We start from the raw sequence: 17,659 nt of genomic DNA on the forward strand, positions 1-17,659 counted from the left end.
CCGCCAGGGACACCAAGGGAACGCTGCAAGTCACCCCACCAGCCCTCAGACGCACCGGCCGAGCCCCCCAGATCACCCCCCACCGACACTGCCAGCATGATGAGCCTTAGTTATTGTCAAAGTCAATAACCCCCTTGGGGGGGAGGGGGCCCTGACCGGTATGCGGCGCGCACAGCACACCCTGGCCCCGCAGAGCACCGTCCAAGCAGGGGTCACCCCACGCTGCACCCGCAAGCATGCAAGGGCACGGCCCGCAGAGAGACCGGCACAGCTAGCAGGCCAAGCCCGCCGGACCCCCCCTGGGACCGGGAACCCCCCAAGGGATAGCCTTCCCACCCCAGCCCACCAACGAGCAACCATCCAGTAGGACACATGGCACAAGGACAGCCCCCCCAAGAACCCCAGTGATATTTATAAAAGTCAACAAAGTGCACTTTGAACGTGTTTCCATTGAAGACTGTTTCGGGCTCCCCTACTGTAGCAAAAATGAAGCAGAAAGCAGCATGCGGTTTGATTTTATCATGAAATGACAACATTAAACGATGTTGATACAAATTTTTGTTATTAATAATTTTTGCATTATTATTTATGTTACACACATTGTGGTTGGCGCTAATCTCCAGACGGTCTATATATTTTTTTCTTTTGCCCCCCTGGCAAGAAATACAAACTCCACCGATGCCAATGCCTGCAACTTCTGTTAGAATCTGTTGGTGTTGAAAGATGAAAAATGTGCATGTTGTGACTTTCCAAAGCTACAGGTGTATAACTTCCTCTGTTTAATTCCATAAAATGAAGTGATGACAAATTAAAACACACAAAACGATGTTATCAGCATTCCTCACATTTCTCAGTGTGCTGCGATAACATCCACCACCAGCAGCTGTTTCCAGATGTGTCCCTCTGTTACACAACATCCCGTCATAATATGTTCAGATTTGTCTGGAGACAAGTTTGATTAGATCCCCTCTGTCACCCTCTGAGCCCCCATGGCCTTCCATCCACACCCTAAAATCTACCTGAGCTCCTTCCTGCTCTTCATGCTAGTATGTGGGGCCTTGTTGGGGACACGTGTTGCATACCTCAGCACCTTCTGTCTGATGCTAATCTGTGTGATTTCTCACATTCTTAGAGTGGAATGCCTGATGTGTTATCAGACACAGGTTACTGCCTGCCTGTGCTGACACCACTGGACCACAGACAAAACATTAGACACTGATGAGGAGTGTAGATGCACATTTAAAGACATTATCAACCATTTTTAGTATTTTTTAATTACTATATACAGCCAGTAGAGGGCGTTGTCTTACCAAATAAAATCAGCACCATGTCCCTAACAACTGTTCAACATTTTTTCATATTTCTCTCCATTTCCCCTGTATTTCAAATATTTTCACACTGTATTGTAGACTTATGAGTGTTAACGTTGCACTATTTTAACACTATTGTGACCTCTTCATGTTTTGTCACTCACTGTACCAGCTGATGATGTGCTGCCTTCAAATGGAGAAAATCATTGTTACTGGCTTTAAAAAAACATTAATACATTTTTTTTTTTTTTTTTAAATGTAAATGACATACCAGCCTTGGACAGTAGAATGTCAAATCCTCTGAACATACCACTGATGCTCGACTCCTCACGCTTGTGTTCATCGAATCATTTCTACAGAAATCAGTAATATATCACTAATAAAAATGACAGCGATGATTCACTCTGTAAATATTTGATTGCATGTGTTTGTGGGAGGTTGCCCATGTACTCATACACTTTACAGTGTGTGTGTGTGAGAGAGAGAGAGAGAAAAAAACCTTTTTGCACAACAGTGTGTCAGTCACCATAGTGAGTATCTCTAAAACAAGGAGAGGCCTTGGTCGTCATGGTAACTGCAAAGCTTCAAGGAACAAATGGACAAAGTAAGGCGGGAATCCTCCAAGACGGTTTGAACATGTACCATAAATCTAATGAAAGTCACATTTTAAAAGAAGGATTTCTTTAAGAATCACTTCAACATTAATCAGAGCATTGATACATCAATACAAAAAACTATAAGTTTGCCTTTGTTAGATTTTCCAAATACAAGAAATTATTAAAAAAAAATAAAATAAATAAATGTTATCATAAAATGTAAACCAAACTTATCAATATGGTAAAGCTGGAGAAGAAATGTAAAGCTATGCATGCTAAAATAAACAGCAACCATTACTTTTACTTTTGACCAGATTTACAGCAGTATTTGTGAAATTTGCTTTTCTTGTAAAAATATAATGTAAATGTTACATTTTAAATGTTGAATCTAAATGTGAAATATAAATATCAATGTTAAATCTAAATGTCACAGGTAAAACTAAATATTTGGCTATATGCAAATTCACTGAAAGAACCAAAATAAAAGCTCATTAATGGAACAGATAGACATAATAGATTTAAGGGTTCCATTTAACATATAGAATTAATATTTAGCATCTAGATTTAACAATTATAATTTAATGTAGCATTTAGATTTACCATTTTCCATTTACATTTATTTTAAAAATTTCAGAAAAATTGTGGTAAATCTGATCAAAAGTAATGTGAATAAATTCACGTATGTTTTTTTAAATGTGTTTTGTTGCTAAATGTTGGGGGAAACGTTGCTGTTTATTTTAGCATGGGCAACTTTACAATCATAACGTATTAATCTATGCTACTGGAGCTCCATTATTGGTCTGAAAAGCAGTGAAGAGTTTGTTTACAGAGAGAACATGTTACCTTGCTGTGTGTGCCTTTCATTTCCTCTGAACATCCTGCTCTTCTTACCTGTTTTCAAGAGGCTCAGAAAGTGCCTTGTGTTAGATAAGTGTATAAGTAAAACACACACAGCAACATCTATTGGCCTTCGTGTTGTTTTCAGTTGGATATGATGTGCTTTTATACAATTTTATGTTTTATTACTTACAGGCAATATCTAAATGGTTTCTCTAACATTTTGACAGGTTTGTATAAGAACAGCTGATAAAAGCTCGGACACGTCGGTGGAAGTTTCTAGTCATGTCAAGGTATGTTAGAAAAACATCATATTATAGTTGTAAAACTAGTGACTGTATAATGCTGGTGGATAAGGTAAAATCACTGTGGTGAGGTCCGGTCAGAACTCAAAAAGCAGTCCTTAGTTGATTCAGATGGGTTTTAATGCAGACTTGAATTTGTAGTTTGTCCTTTACACTTTGATGCTAATGTGTGGTTCTAAAACAGAAATAATATGTCAATCTCTAATGAATACAAATACTACTGCAATAAACTTACTGGTACAGCAATATTCACACTTTAAATAAACAACAGCAGAAGTAGCTCCTCATTAAATGTTCATGTGAACTGAGAAGAGCACCAACTAACCGTGGAAATGGCACATTTCACTACAAACTCGGGTTATAGCAATAAACACAACTTACTTGTAGTTCACGCACGAACACCATCAAAGTAGGGTGACTGACAAACAAACAAACTTAAAGTACTTAAGAACTAACAACTGTAAACTCTGATGTGTCTCCTTCCTCGTTTCTCCTTTTCTCTCTTCCTGCATCCTACACACTGGTGGGCTAGGCTCCGCCCTTTAAAGGGCCAGCATGCCAGTCTTTAGACAACCTTTTCTACAGCCGCCCCTGTATTCACCTGTGAATACAAACAACTAAAAAGGCTGAAAGAATAGGTAATTAATCGTCTTTAGGTAGGGCAGGTAGGCTGACCAGTCTTGCCACTGGTCGGACGTAGGTTCTTCCTTTCACAGTCACTTCAGCCGATCTGATCCGGGTGTCTGGTCCAGGAAAAACTTGAGAGACTTTGCCCACAGGCCACAGGGCCCGTGGCAGCTGGTTGTCTATCATGACTACGTCTCCTACTTGAAGATTGACTGATTCAGTCTTCCACTTCTGGCGAACTTGGAGTCCTGGCTGGTAGTGCTTCAGGAAATGTTGCCAGAAATGGTCGGCCAGTATTTGGGAGTGCCTCCATCTTCTTCGCCCAAGAATCTCTGGGCCTTCGTAGACAACTAGCGGCAGCGAAGCATCCCGCCGTCCCATGAGGAGACAGTTGGGAATAACGGGCACAGGAACTTTGATGGCGGCGTACTGCTTCACGTCCACGTAACACCCAGTATCTCCTTCTGATCTCTGCAAACACCCTTTCTGGCCCGGGATGTTGGAGCTTATCATCATAGTCCTGTATGATGAGTCGTGTAAGAGCGTGTCTGGGGTCGAGAACAATAGGGTGCACTTCATCTACTGTCAGGTCAGGATTACAGCGAAGACAGCCTCCTACTCTGATGAGTCCAGTCTTCTCATCAAACTCAGGCACAAGTAGAAGAAGGCGACTAGATTTAGCAATTGGTTTGCCGGTCTTCAACTGGTTGACTTCCTCGGGGAATGACTCTTGTTGAGCTTGTTGCAGGGCTTCTAGCTCAGCAGCAGTATATGAGCATGCGGTGAGAGGGTTGTTGGAGTCAGCCGCCCCATGAAGCTGACGTGCTGTAGCCTCTAGGAAGCTGTTCCACTTCTGGTACTGGAGTGGATCTGGAACACTAGAACTGGACATGGTTAGCACAACGAGTCATTTCAGCTCACCTTCAGGATCGCTCTAAGGTGGAGGTGGCAGGCCAGGCCAGTCATTCGGAGCTTGTTTCAGGAACACCGGCCCGTCTGTCCATGTCTTGGAGGGTCAGACCACAAGTTATGTCGTCTGCTGGGTTGTCTCGTGAGTGCACATACCTCCATGCGGCAGCTTCAGTCAGCTCTTGTATTTCCGCCACACGGGTGCCCACGAAGACCTTATATCTGTATGAATATGAGCCCAACCAGGCCAAGACGGTGGCTGAGTCAGACCATAAGGTGCTGCTGCGAATGGGAAGGGTTAACTCGGTGCTGATAACCTTGTAGAGCTGGGCACTGCTTAGAGCAGCGCACAACTCTAACTGAGGGACAGATTGCTGCTTCTTGGGGGCAACACGAGAAAATGCTGCGAGGAAGGCAACCTCAACTTCTCCCTCTGGACTCTCTGTCCTCAGATAAGCCACTGATCCGTATGCCTGTTCAGAGGCATCACAGAACACATGGATGTCTCTCATGCAGGTGGATTGGTTAAGACTGGGACTGTAGCACCTGGGCAGTGTTATCTCGGAAATGTGTGTGAGCTCCGCTTCCCATGCTTGCCACTTCTCTAACAACTCCTCTGGGAGTTGGGAGTCATCCCAATCCCTCTTCTTTTCCCACAGGTGGCGAACAATGACTTTGGCTCGGGTGGCATAAGGCACTATGTAGCCTAGAGGATCATACTGGCTAGCTAAAACCCTATAGATGTTCCTCATTGTAGCCACTGAGCAGTCAATATGTCTGTGTTTGTAGTTGAGGGTGTCAGACTTACAGTTCCAGTGAAGTCCGAGGGCTGGCTCCTGGATGTCGGGCTGACCTTGATTGAGGCACAACTCACAGCTGGATGATCTGAGGTCTGGAGGGAGATGGTTGATGACATTTGGGTCGTTGCTTGCCCACTGCCTCAGCTCGAATCCCCCATCAGCTAAAAGGTGGTGCAGTTTATCCACAAGAATCATGGCAGCTGCTGGACAAATGAGGCTCTGTAAACAGTTGTCCACGTAGAAAGACTTGTTAATTGCAACACGCACGTCTTCTTCTGGATGACTGTGGTCAGTGACATGTTTCTGCAATGCAAACGTTGCACAACAAGGGCTGCAAGTAGTCCCAAAAGGAAGTACCTGCCACTCATACACATCAGGGGGACTGTCTCGCTTCATGTCCCGCCATAGAAACCGCAGCAGTGGTCGATCTACAGGCAGGAGCCTCACCTGGTGGAACATACCACGGATATTGCTGCTAAAGGCAACAGCATGCTCTCTGAAGCGTAATAGCACCGCCAGCAAAGCATTGCCGAGAGTTGGACCGGGTAGGAGAAGCTGGTTGAGGGTGTGACCTTGGTACTGGAATCAGCAGTTGTACACCACCCGGTTCTTCTCATTATGTTGGACCATATGGTGGGGTATGTACCGAGCTTCTTCACTGCTCTCCACTTGTTGTTCTGTCAACTTCACTGCATAACCACCTTCTACAAGCTTCTCAATCTCTCTCTGATAGGCAGCAGCTTGTTCCGGCGATTTTTTGGCTAAGCGCTTCTCGGTGCCTCTGAGGAGTGGTAACACTGCTTCGGGAGTGGCTTTGAGGGCAGGCATGCTCTTGACTCGCAGAAAAGGTGTAGCGTAACGGTCAATGCCATTACCATTAACTCTCACTGTCTGGTCTTGGAGGAGCTTGACTGCCTCTTGGTCTTGTCGTGACCTAACCGCCAACTTCTCATTGCGGTAAGGGAGCCCATCCATCTGCCATAACTTTTCTACACATGAGAACAGCTCTGTGGGTGATGCTGCAGATGTGAAGAGGCAGTGACTTACATGAGGGCTGGATTTGAGTTTGTGAGCTGGTCCCTGTAGCGTCCATCCGAGTAGCGTCTTCACAGCTGCAGGCCCACCTGGTGGTCCTAGTCGGACTGGCTCTATAGGAGTTATAAGGTGCGTATAGTCTGCACCAATCATCAGCATGGGAAAAACTCTGTCAAGAGGTGGGAGGGGCAAACCTGACAAATGTTTATACTTCTGTTGGAGCGAGGCAACTGGATGGAAATGCTCTGCTAAACTCAGTTCCTCAGCAGTGAAGGCATTCTGGATGCTGTACATCTTGTCAGGACTGGCTGCTGGAGAAATTGTGAAAGACACAGCCGCCCCGTGAAGCTTCTCCACTTCTTGTCATACTGTACGGAGAGCCATCACCTCTTTACTCTTTTTGAGACCCAACTGTTTGGCGGCAGACTGGAGCAGTATCGTCCGTTCAGATCCATCATCTAAGACGGCATACGTCTCCAAGGACTTCTCACCATTCCTCAGAATTACTTTACTGATCTTCAGCAACACCTTGCAGTTGTAGACTGGGCGGTCAATGTACATCACTTTGTTGGCAGTGTATACCAGGCAGCTCTCTGTAGGAGTCGGAGCCTGTTCGTCCTCTCCCCTCTCATTCATCTCGTGCAGCACGAGCAGATGTCTCCTACCACAGGTCTTGCAGGGAGCTTTAAGTGTGCATTTAGCAGCTTGGTGATTACGTCCGCAACGCCAGGACTTATTGTTTGTTTTGATCCATGTCACCTTTTGTTCCCTACTTAGGTCCTTAAAGTTAGAGCAGTTGTTCAGAAAATTGTTGTCTCCACTCTCTTAGACTTGTTGGCTGACTGTTCAGGGGGAAGTGGTGCCGCTGCAGTGCATGATCCCGAAGCCTTCTCAGTGCCTAGGAGGATAGTAGCAGACTTAATTGAGGGATTTTGAGTGCGTCTGGTTTCAGGCTTCTTCTTAAACGACTCCTCTCTCTTGGTAGGCCTAATTCTTTCTTCCTGAATTTTCAGCTCGTATTCTAGCCAATCAGCAAAGTTAATGAGGGTGGGAATTTCCAATCTTAGGGGATGAATGAATCTCTTAAAGCTGACGTTGAGATCATAGGGGAGTTTACTTAACAGCCTCGAAACGTGGGAGCCACAGGTTAACTCTACTTGGCCTCTTTGCCCCAATTGTTCCAACGTGCCTACTAATGACCGCACGTTGAGGGCGAACAGACGGAAACTCTTCACATCACCGCTTCGTATATTCGGACTGTCCATTAACTCTGCGATCCATTGCACTGCAAGATTGTGGGGCTGTCCATACATCTTGGTAAGAGCCACCAGTGTATCTGTGTAGGGCTGCCAATAGGAGTCTGCCACGAGTGAAGCTTCCTCACACTTCAGGTGATCTGTGAGGATCTGGTACTTATACCTCTCAGTAGCATCGTCCAGTAACAGATTCTCTAAGGCGATCTTCATGTGTGCAAAATCTCTGGGGTCTGGCGATGTGAAGCTGGGAATGGTGGGCTTTGGTCCCCTATATGTGGTCTCTCTCTGCTGCGTGTTAGAGTTGGGCGCTTGGAAGAAGGAAGGATCTCTACCTGCATATGAAGGTGCACTCTGCTGGGGCGTGGCTGCATAGTATGGCTTATAAGGTAGGCCTCCCGATGGCTGGGAAACTATGAGTTGAGAAAAATCCTGAACCAAGTATCCTTGGGAGCTGAGAGTCGGATATTGTTGCAGTTGTTGGGATGGAGTATTGAGTGGCGGGTGGTAAGGTCCATAACCACCACTGCACACACCTGGTGGTGGAGGAGACATGAGTGGAGGCTGGTGTGCTGCTAGCTGGGGCTGTAAAGCAACCATCAGACTCTGGAACTGTTGGCGGAGCTTGGCATTCTCTAGGCGTATCTCTTTTAGGGCAGCACTAAACTCAGAGAGCTGGTTGGTCTGTAGCCCCCTGGTGGCTTGCCCCATAGACTGGCTAAACTCCTGTGTTTGCTCCTCAAAATCCCTCAAGTTTACTGTGTCAAAGCTCTGACTAACAGGTGGTGATGGAGTTCTTGTGGTGGTTAGATGCGGTAACATTGATAAATCCACTGGTGCCACCCTTTCATCTGCAACTGGTATTCGGAATTTCCTCTGAGCTCCTGGCCCCCTCAGGTTTTGGGTCGAGTGTCTGTTACTGCTGACTGCTCCATCTTGAAACAGCAATTTGCTTATCCGGCACAGCCTTTTCTACAATAGTTGTTGTAAAAAGGAATGAAAATATTATAAAATCTGAGGACAGAATAAATCCATAGATTTGCATTATTGTTCCAGTCAAAGCCATTGCACAGCTCATTTTCCCCCTGACTGCATATCTAAACAGGATGTATGGAGACGTCTTCATCTCAGAGGATATGGAATTAGTTTCGCTCTGGAGAGGTTTTATTTTTCTTCATATACCAAATATAAGTGACATCAACAGGAAGAATAGCATTGTTTTTATAATCAGATATAAAGTAGCGTTTTTTGTTGTGTGTTTCATAAAATCTGTACTAAAAGTGAAAACCAATTATTTTTGCTCATTCAATGAAACAGAACCAGAACAGAATCCTAATTTTGTGATTATTGTTCTTATTTCTAAATATTCCAATCTTTAATTGCTTTACTGTATATTTCCTTTAAATTGCACCCAATAAAAATGAACTTTGCAGATATCTATAACATCATGCACCTTGGACCAATTACGCCACTTTTCCCATTCACATCTATGGGGAAAATCATTAAAGTACAGTATTCACAGTGCTTCACTTTTTCCATGTTTTGTTTTGTTACTGCCTTATTCCAAATCATATTAAATTGATCTTTTTCCTCAAAATTCTACACAAAATACCCCTTAATGACAATGTAAACAAGTTTGAGTTTTCTTTTTTTTTTAGTTTTTTGCAAATTTATGAAAAACAGAAAACTAAGAAATCAAATTTATATTAAGTATTCACAGCCTTTGCCATGAGCTCAGGTGCATCTTGTTTCCACTGATCATCATTGAGAGGTTTCTACAGCTTACCTGGTCTCCACCTGTGGAAAGATGTCACAGTGCAAACACCAAGCATGAAGTCAAAGGATTTGTCTGTAGAGACGGGATTGTTTTGAGGCACAAATGTGGATCTGGATACAGAAACATTTGTGCTGCTTTGAAGGTCCCCATGAGCACAGTGGCCTCCATCATTTAAACCAGTGGTTCCCAACCTTTCTTGTCTTGTGTACCCCTTGAGACTTTTTGTCATACCATGAGTACCCCCGCACTCATACGTGTTCATGATTCTCCAAAAGTAGAACATAACACAACTGAATATTCAACGCAAGTCATTTTATTTCATCTTCTTAAATTGAACAATTAATATTATCTTCTTATTTAACTCAAATTAAACATACAACTTTGTTGCCTTCAAGGCAAAAGAAATGATAAATATAAGAATGAAATTATAGTTTGTATTATTAATACTGATGCATTATGATTATATTGTTATGAAAGAAAAAATAAAAAGAATAAATAAAAATGATAATTGTTGTGTTCTGAAAGTTCATCCTTCTCCGGCCAGTAGGGGGCATAGTGGGAAGTAAAGAGGAGACGAAGAAGTGTGTGTAAGAAAGTTGGGCGCCGACATTAAAGAAGGTAGCAACGTAAACCTCTCTCCAGTGGTCCTTTAAGTGTTTTATGTTCTACAAACACAACAATAATATGAATAAATAAATACAAAACAAATAATTAACCTGCCTGTGTTATGTATAACTTTTACTACAAAAGAGCTTTTTTGAAAATGTCCGCTTTAAATAGGCATTTAAATTTTATAAAACAGCGCACATGTACCATTTTATTGACAGACTTATGAAATGACTGAGAACATTTTTTATTATCTTGGAAATAAATTCGTAATTTTTCCACGTACCCCCTGCAATGTGCTCACGTACCCCTAGGGGTACGCATACCCCTGGTTGGGAATCACTGATTTAAACAATGGAGGAAGTTAGTATGAAGGTAGAGCTTGTAGAATGGCAGTGGCTATCTGTACGGTTGCCGTATCAATATACCAAAATTCTATCAGTACTCAGCCCAGCGGACTATTGCCCAGTTTAGGTCATGTGACTAAGACTAAACCTAACCCTAACCCTAGCAATTGTTGCGATATAGGGTTATAACCTAAACCTAAGACGCTACGTGTACTTTGGTAAACGTACCAATAGCACCGGGGGTTGTCCGTTCAGCAACTGTACGAGTAAACACTTTATTTTAGAATATGATGTGAGAACTTGAAGGAACAAATATATATATGTATATAAAGCTAAAGGTAGTTTCACCATGATTTAAGATTTTTGCTATAATTTATAAAAACTCCTAACCTTAACGTTATTGACAGAGCCACGTGCAGCTAACAGCTAATCATAGACACTGGGATGTGTTCAGGTGTACCTCAGTGTGATGGGAAATCTGACACACCTACTTTAAGGTTGTCTTTACCAACTATTTTTGCTTTGTTAAACTTAGATTTATATTAATCACTTAGTATTGCAGAAAATTATAGATGGTAATTATTAACTTTGTTAATGTAACTAAACAGCAGAGGTGAAAGTAACAGATTACAAGTACTCACATTACTGTAATTGAGTTGCTTTTATGGGTACTTGTATTTTTTTTTGTACATTTCTAAATCAGTTATTTTACTTGCACTTAAGTACTTGTAACTTTTACTTTGAGTACTATTTAATCTGACTACTTTTTACTTGTACTTGAGTATTTTATGTATGACTTGCTTGTACTTGTACTTGAGTACAATTTCAACAGTACTTCTACTTGGGGAGTATATATCAGTACTCTACACCTCTGGTAAACAGCACAGTCTTATTTACATGTGCACATACTTTAAACATTGAACATTAGTTTATGGACTGAAAGGAATTTATTAAACTTGCAACAAAAAAAACAAAAAAAAAACTGATATTTTTAGATGTATTCCAGAAATTGGGCTTTTTTCAACATGTTTGACTCTAGTAAGTACATTTTTAACATAGCATCCGCTGTGTATAAACGTTGAGGCATTAAGACGATTGCTATTTTCATCTATAAGGAAGTTGAGATGTATTATGCAGAATTGTCCTTGACCATACTGCAAAATATTAAAGATTGATATATTTACACTCCACCTCTGTGAAAGAAGTCACAGAAGATTAATGCATTATTGTTGGTCTTCAGGGGAGACGTTAGACACAACTGTGCAGAAAACAGATGAAAACAGTTATGTCATTTAACACTCAGTTAAAAGACAAGAAATGCCCAGAATGCTAAATTACGCTGGGTTGTGTTCACCCTGACGTAAATGAGTGATGGGATGTGCATGGGATCACTCCTCTGGACTACAGGGATACTGGTTCTCTTTTCTCTGCTCCTTCATCTTCATTTACAGCATGTTCTCACTGTCATGGTGGGTTAACAACTCCCTGACCTCTCAGATCTGTGTTCATCACAGTGACAGGACACAGAAAACACTCACACATCCACTCACATTCATAGTCTCTCCCTTCTGGGGTGTTTTTACCAGTCACGTTTGGATTGCTACAGAGACTTTTATGTGATCAAAACTCTGAATTAAAATCAACATTTAACAGCACTCGTCACTTTTTTTTTTTTTTTTTTACATCTAAATTACAGGGATTTATAACATTTTTCATTTAATGCTCTTTGGAAAATCTTTTTTTAAACTAAATTTAGTTAGATTTACAATAAACATTATCAATGATTAATCTTAATTAATAAAACTTGAAATGAAATAAACGTAGAAATGAAATTAAATGACATTTAAACAAATCAAGGAAACATACAGTAATACAATAATTACAAGATTTAGATTTTTTTTAAATTGCATGTTCATAAATGAATACAATCCAACAATTTGACAGTGGTGTAGAAAGTACTTAAAAAGTACAGCTTTGGTACCTGGAGATGTATACCTGTATAAAATGTGTTTCAAATTATTAATAAACTGTGTGCAGATTTATTTATTAAAACACACTGGTTTTATAACTTAATACATCTATGGGGAACAGCCATGTTGGGCCGAATGTGACGTGAAGCTATTGGTTTCCGTGCAGTATTTCCATTAGGTCCACCTGATTTCTCTGCTTTTTCTCCTTATTTACATTTTTGTGGTGCCTTTCTCCACATTTTCTTTAACAGATTGTATTACTACATCCAACACCAGAATGTGTGTTAGAGCTTTTTTAGACGTGTATGAAGCTTTTATTATGAGCTCTTGTTGTGCATTAGAGCAGCCACAGCCGGAAGTAACGTTAGCATCGTAGATCGCGCTGCGCGACACAAGTGAGTAGGAGAACGAGTGGACTTACTAGGGGACGGGTCTGGGAGGACCTTGAAGTGATTTAGTGGAGGAAAATCTTCTAAAGAAGTGCACGTTGCAACTCAGACTAATAACATTTTGATATGAGCAAAAAAAAAATTTTATGATCTGAATCAGGCAATTATGTCTCCAAAAAAAGCAAAAACGGAGGAAATCTATAACATGGAAGATGTTTGTACAGCACTAAAACAACTCTAAAAGAAATTCACATTTTCAATAATCTGTAAAAGCCTTACAACACTCACTGCTGCCGTGCTTGGTTGAAATGTGTCACCATGTAAATGTGGCATTTGATGGTCCGCCCACTGACATTTATTGGTGCAGTTGAAATCTAACACATTGCTTTCAGTGCAGGTTATTATCTAAAAGTTATTGTGCGGTAAAGTGCTTTTGTTGATTGCTGTGTTCCTAGAGATGGCATTTATATTCAGACCAACCAATCACATGGACCCATTAAGAGGAGCAATGTTGCATTGTTTCAGTTTTTAATTACAAGGGAATCACTGATTGCGTTTGATCACAGACGGCTGTCAAAAACATCACATCTACATGATAACGGGAACAGTTCTTCTTCTGTTCCACGTCCAAGCAGAGCTGGAACTGTTCCGTTCTGACATGTTCTGTCTCTGTACCATGAGGAGATACACAGTGATGATTATCCAAGCAAACAGTTTGTCAGTTGAACATTAAAAGAGTCATGACACGGTTTGCATTAATGAAAGACACGGAGATCAAAGGGTTTGTCAATTATTACCGTGAATCCACCTTTACACACAGCCTTGTCCACTCTTACCCAGAAGTTTCATAAAACAGAAGGTTTATCTCTCGTTTGGTCAAGTGATAAAAACCAAGTACCAGTATACACAGACCAGTTTGTTTAAGAGGTTCAATACATGTGAAGGAACTCATTTGTCTGGTCAGTCAAAGGTTATAAAGCCTAAAGTACTAGCCCAAATATACAATCTGCATGCACTCGTACATTATAGTTACAGTATATTGTATAGATGCTGGTGTGCATGGTGAACTGGGCTACATTTGAACTGGTGAGTTTGATTGGCTTACATTACAATCTTTATACATCGTTTAAAAGTTATTGATTATATTTTGCTTAATGCGTAGACAGGAATGCATTTAACAATAAGCAATGATTTTGAAACAGTGTTTATTGTATTTTCTCAAATTGTCAAAACATGCATATTATTTCAATTAAGTATATTAAACATTTTGGACCACATGATATCTACTATAAAATAGATCATAATAATAGTATATATAGTTTTATTTATATTGTTATAGTAAAATATTAAATATTTGGAGGAAAAACGAAATCAAAAGCAGTGATAATCACTGATTATCTGTAACCAGATCAAAATGAAGCCTCACTAACACATAAAGGATGCTGGACTGTTTAATAATTATATATTAAATTATAATTTAGGGGTAAATCGTGTCCCTATAATACTATTGTACAACACAAAACATATTATAACAAAAAATATTGTATTATCTGCTATATAGGTGAACACCACTGCTTTTGATGCCATTTTTTTTGCAACATAAAATAAAGGTTAGACTATAATAATGTTAATAAAACTACTAGACACTTGTCTCGTTAGTCCCAGATAGTATCGCACCTGTAGTGGAGCCGTTTTCACAGGCGGTCATGTCCATTTTCCTGTATAATTCTGTGTACAGTAGCTAGCATATTAATGATGGTTTCATCATGTTCTGGGGCAAAAGTAACACGTAAAGGTCACTCTCAATTACAAAAGTAACATTAAAGCTAACAGATTTGTGGAAATAATAATAATAATAATAATAATAATAATAATAAACTGCCTATTTATTAACAATGACAAAACTAAGAGACAAGTTATTTTCAGCACAAAAATTTATACCAGAGAGAGAAAAAAAGATTGGAGCACAGAAGCACTTTGTCAGTGCATGTGGACAAGGCCTGCCTGAACACGTCTGATATCGGTAATATTTCAATTCAGCTGACAGAGGCCAGACAAGTGTGACCTAAAGCAGACAACATCCCTCAACTGACAGTGACAGAGAGAGAGAGGACTATAAATCCTCCTCCTATATTGAAAATCAATTCATGAGTCTCCCGCCTGCTAAAATGGGAGCAAGCAGGCTGCTCCCTGGCACATTTATTAGCTTAAAGCAGAACTAAGTAACTTGTGCTTAGCGCTCCCCCTAAAGTTCCCTTTTGGTTTTGCCACTGTCGTAAAAACTCTGCACCCCCCGCCGCCTGCCCCACCCCACAGCTCCCAAGACGGTAGCAACTGATCACTGAAAAATCCTAATACAACAGTGACACTAAGGGTGCTTTCACACATATAGTCCCATGTGACCATGTGAACAGTATGAGGAAGAGAGACAAGTACAATAAATGATGTGGGAGTGTGGAAATGTGTGTGATGTTTGTGTGCTGACAAAGTGGCTCTGAAATGGATGGATAGATGGATGGATGGATATTTGTGTGTGTGCTGCCTGATGGAGCGCTGGGTGAGTGTGTGTGCGTGCCTGTTGCCGTGACGACAGTGTGTGTGATTGCTGTGTGTTGCTGCTGAGCTGTGACTGCATGGAGTTGCTCCGTTCCTCAGACAAACGGTTTATCTGCCTTTTTTTTTTTTTGCTGGTTCTGCCATGATATAAGTTTGAGAAAAGTGAATTTGTAGACAACCGTGTGCAGCCTAGCATCAGTTTTTATTGGGGCTGCCGTAAAGCAGTACGTCAGAGGCAGGGGAAGTTGCAAGTGAGATTTTTCTGGCCAGAAACACCAGGAAGAGATGAAAGACCCCCCAATCACCCCATAAACGCATGTATTACCCTCACAGGGACTACGAGAAGGATTTATTAAGGAGAAAAAGTTACTTAGTTCTGCTTTAAAGGAAGCTAGATGTTGCTGTATTACTGACATTATGTCAGCATCCAGAATACATTCAAGACATTCAATTTTAAATAATCTTTGAAAGCTAAAGGAATATCATTGTTTCAAATAGAGCGACACTCAAGAGAAAGCTAAGGAGTACAGTCCACATGACAATCACAGTTCTGTCATTTTGGTACAGGACTGGCTCAGGCTAGTCTCAGAGAACCAGTGTAGCTCAGCTCTAGCTGCTGATCTTAGTCAGCATCTTGTTGATGGCCTGTTTGACGTGCGTGGTGGAGCTGCGGCGTCTGGCTTTGCCCTGCACAGCTTTACGTCTTCTCACTTCTCGGCACAGCTCGTGGAAAGCCTCTGCCACGGCTCCTCCCTCGTCGGCACACGCTGAACATTCGTAAAAAGCACACGCCATTTCTGCCGCCAGGCGCTCTCCTTCCTCTGTGCTCACCTGCCGGATGTGATCTAGGTCAGACTTGTTGCCAACCAGGACCAGGGGGACGTTCTTTGGCTTTTTTACTTCCTCCAAAAGAGTTCGCAGAGGTGCCACTTCCTCAAAGCTTCCTCTGTCGGTGATGTCGTATACAATGATGAAGCCATCACCCCAACGCATATGTCCCTCTTTCAGCTGGAGGTCGTCCTAGGATAAAGAACGAGAAATGGAAGGTTTCATGTTAGGACCTTCCTAGGGAATCATTGGCTTTTTTCTGCAAATCATAGTTGTGTGATGTGGAAAAATTTACATAAAGACATACATACATACATATTTCTGAAAGTCGGTGGTGAACAACTATTTGTATTTTCTGTACATAGCAAAACAATTCTTTAGTCAGAATACATAAGTCTGAGCAGGCGTACTGGGTGGTCAGGGGTGCCCTGGAATCTTATTAGTCCAGTTAGCAATCCACTATTAAGATCCATTTTTTTGTTTTTCTTCTGACCATATTTTGACCTGCTACTACTCTGCCAATTCATAACCGATCTACACCATTCAAATAACAAAATGGTATGCTCCTCAGTGACAATGCTGCTATGTAATTTTTAAAATGCTAATTTTTTTACTTTTATTGTAATAAGTTTTATGATTTTACTGTAAACTTGTATAAATCTCTGTCAATTTTTAACTCAATGACACAATTTTAGCTCCATAATGTTGTCCACTGACTAATCTACAATTCTGTGTACTTTGTGGAGCTTGTCACTCTGACAAAATAAATATAAATAAAAATATAAACATATACATATTTTTAATTGACCCTGTTTGTTCATGCTGCATGCAAATCTTATTTTTTACACCATTCGAAGATCATCAGCTTAGTGACAATGATCAAATCTAATTCGTGCAAACTCTTACTTTTAATGTAATTTAAGGTTTTATGCTAAGTAGGCTGCTTTTGCAAGTCTTAGAGTGCTTGATTACTTCGAGGAAAAACTGCTATTAAAGCTTTAATTCTGCAGCTACAACCACAATTTATAGCTTAAGATGTTGCTACAATCTTCCTTTTTCTTATAATTATACTTTTAGTGGGAATGCTTAGTATTGAACCAGGAGGACTTTTACCCTGAGGCTTCTATGGGCAGCTTCAGTTCAGTGTGATCAGTGCCTGCTTCTGCCTTCCTTTGAGCAATCACCAAGGAGAGTCTGGTTTGAATATTGCCCATCACAATGTCTGTAACCCTGACTCTAAATAACTGTTTGTTAAATCCTCAATGACTTAGCGTAAAGCTGTTAGTTCACTGTGAGTACTGCCTACAAATATCTAAGCTTTTGGTAATGTGTACAAACTTGTGTTTTTTGACAATTAACACATACAGCCAAAGAAGTTGGCAATTCCCACTTGCATTGTCGTGGCAATGCAAATTTGTCTAGTTATTATTTATTAAAAACATCCATGGATCTCCAACAACCAAGACAAAAAAAACTCACTTTACAACTTGGAAAAAAACTTGATTATTGTTGGA

At 40.9% G+C, this 17,659-nt stretch overlaps 1 protein-coding gene across 3 annotated transcripts in view; it reads right to left on the bottom strand.

Moving 5' to 3' along the window:
• Positions 1-15,434: 15,434 nt before the first annotated feature.
• rerg (RAS-like, estrogen-regulated, growth inhibitor) overlaps positions 15,435-17,659 on the bottom strand; it is a 53,229-nt gene continuing 51,004 nt past the window's right edge. For all 3 annotated transcript variants that reach the window (XM_028451538.1, XM_028451539.1, XM_028451540.1), the window contains exon 5: positions 15,435-16,337. In XM_028451538.1, coding sequence (XP_028307339.1) covers positions 15,927-16,337 — 411 coding nt within the window. In that variant the 3' untranslated portion in view covers positions 15,435-15,926. The remainder of the gene's footprint in view (positions 16,338-17,659) is intronic.

The sequence above is a fragment of the Gouania willdenowi genome, chromosome 6, assembly GCF_900634775.1.
Source record: "Gouania willdenowi chromosome 6, fGouWil2.1, whole genome shotgun sequence".
Taxonomy (NCBI): Eukaryota; Metazoa; Chordata; class Actinopteri; order Blenniiformes; family Gobiesocidae; genus Gouania; species Gouania willdenowi.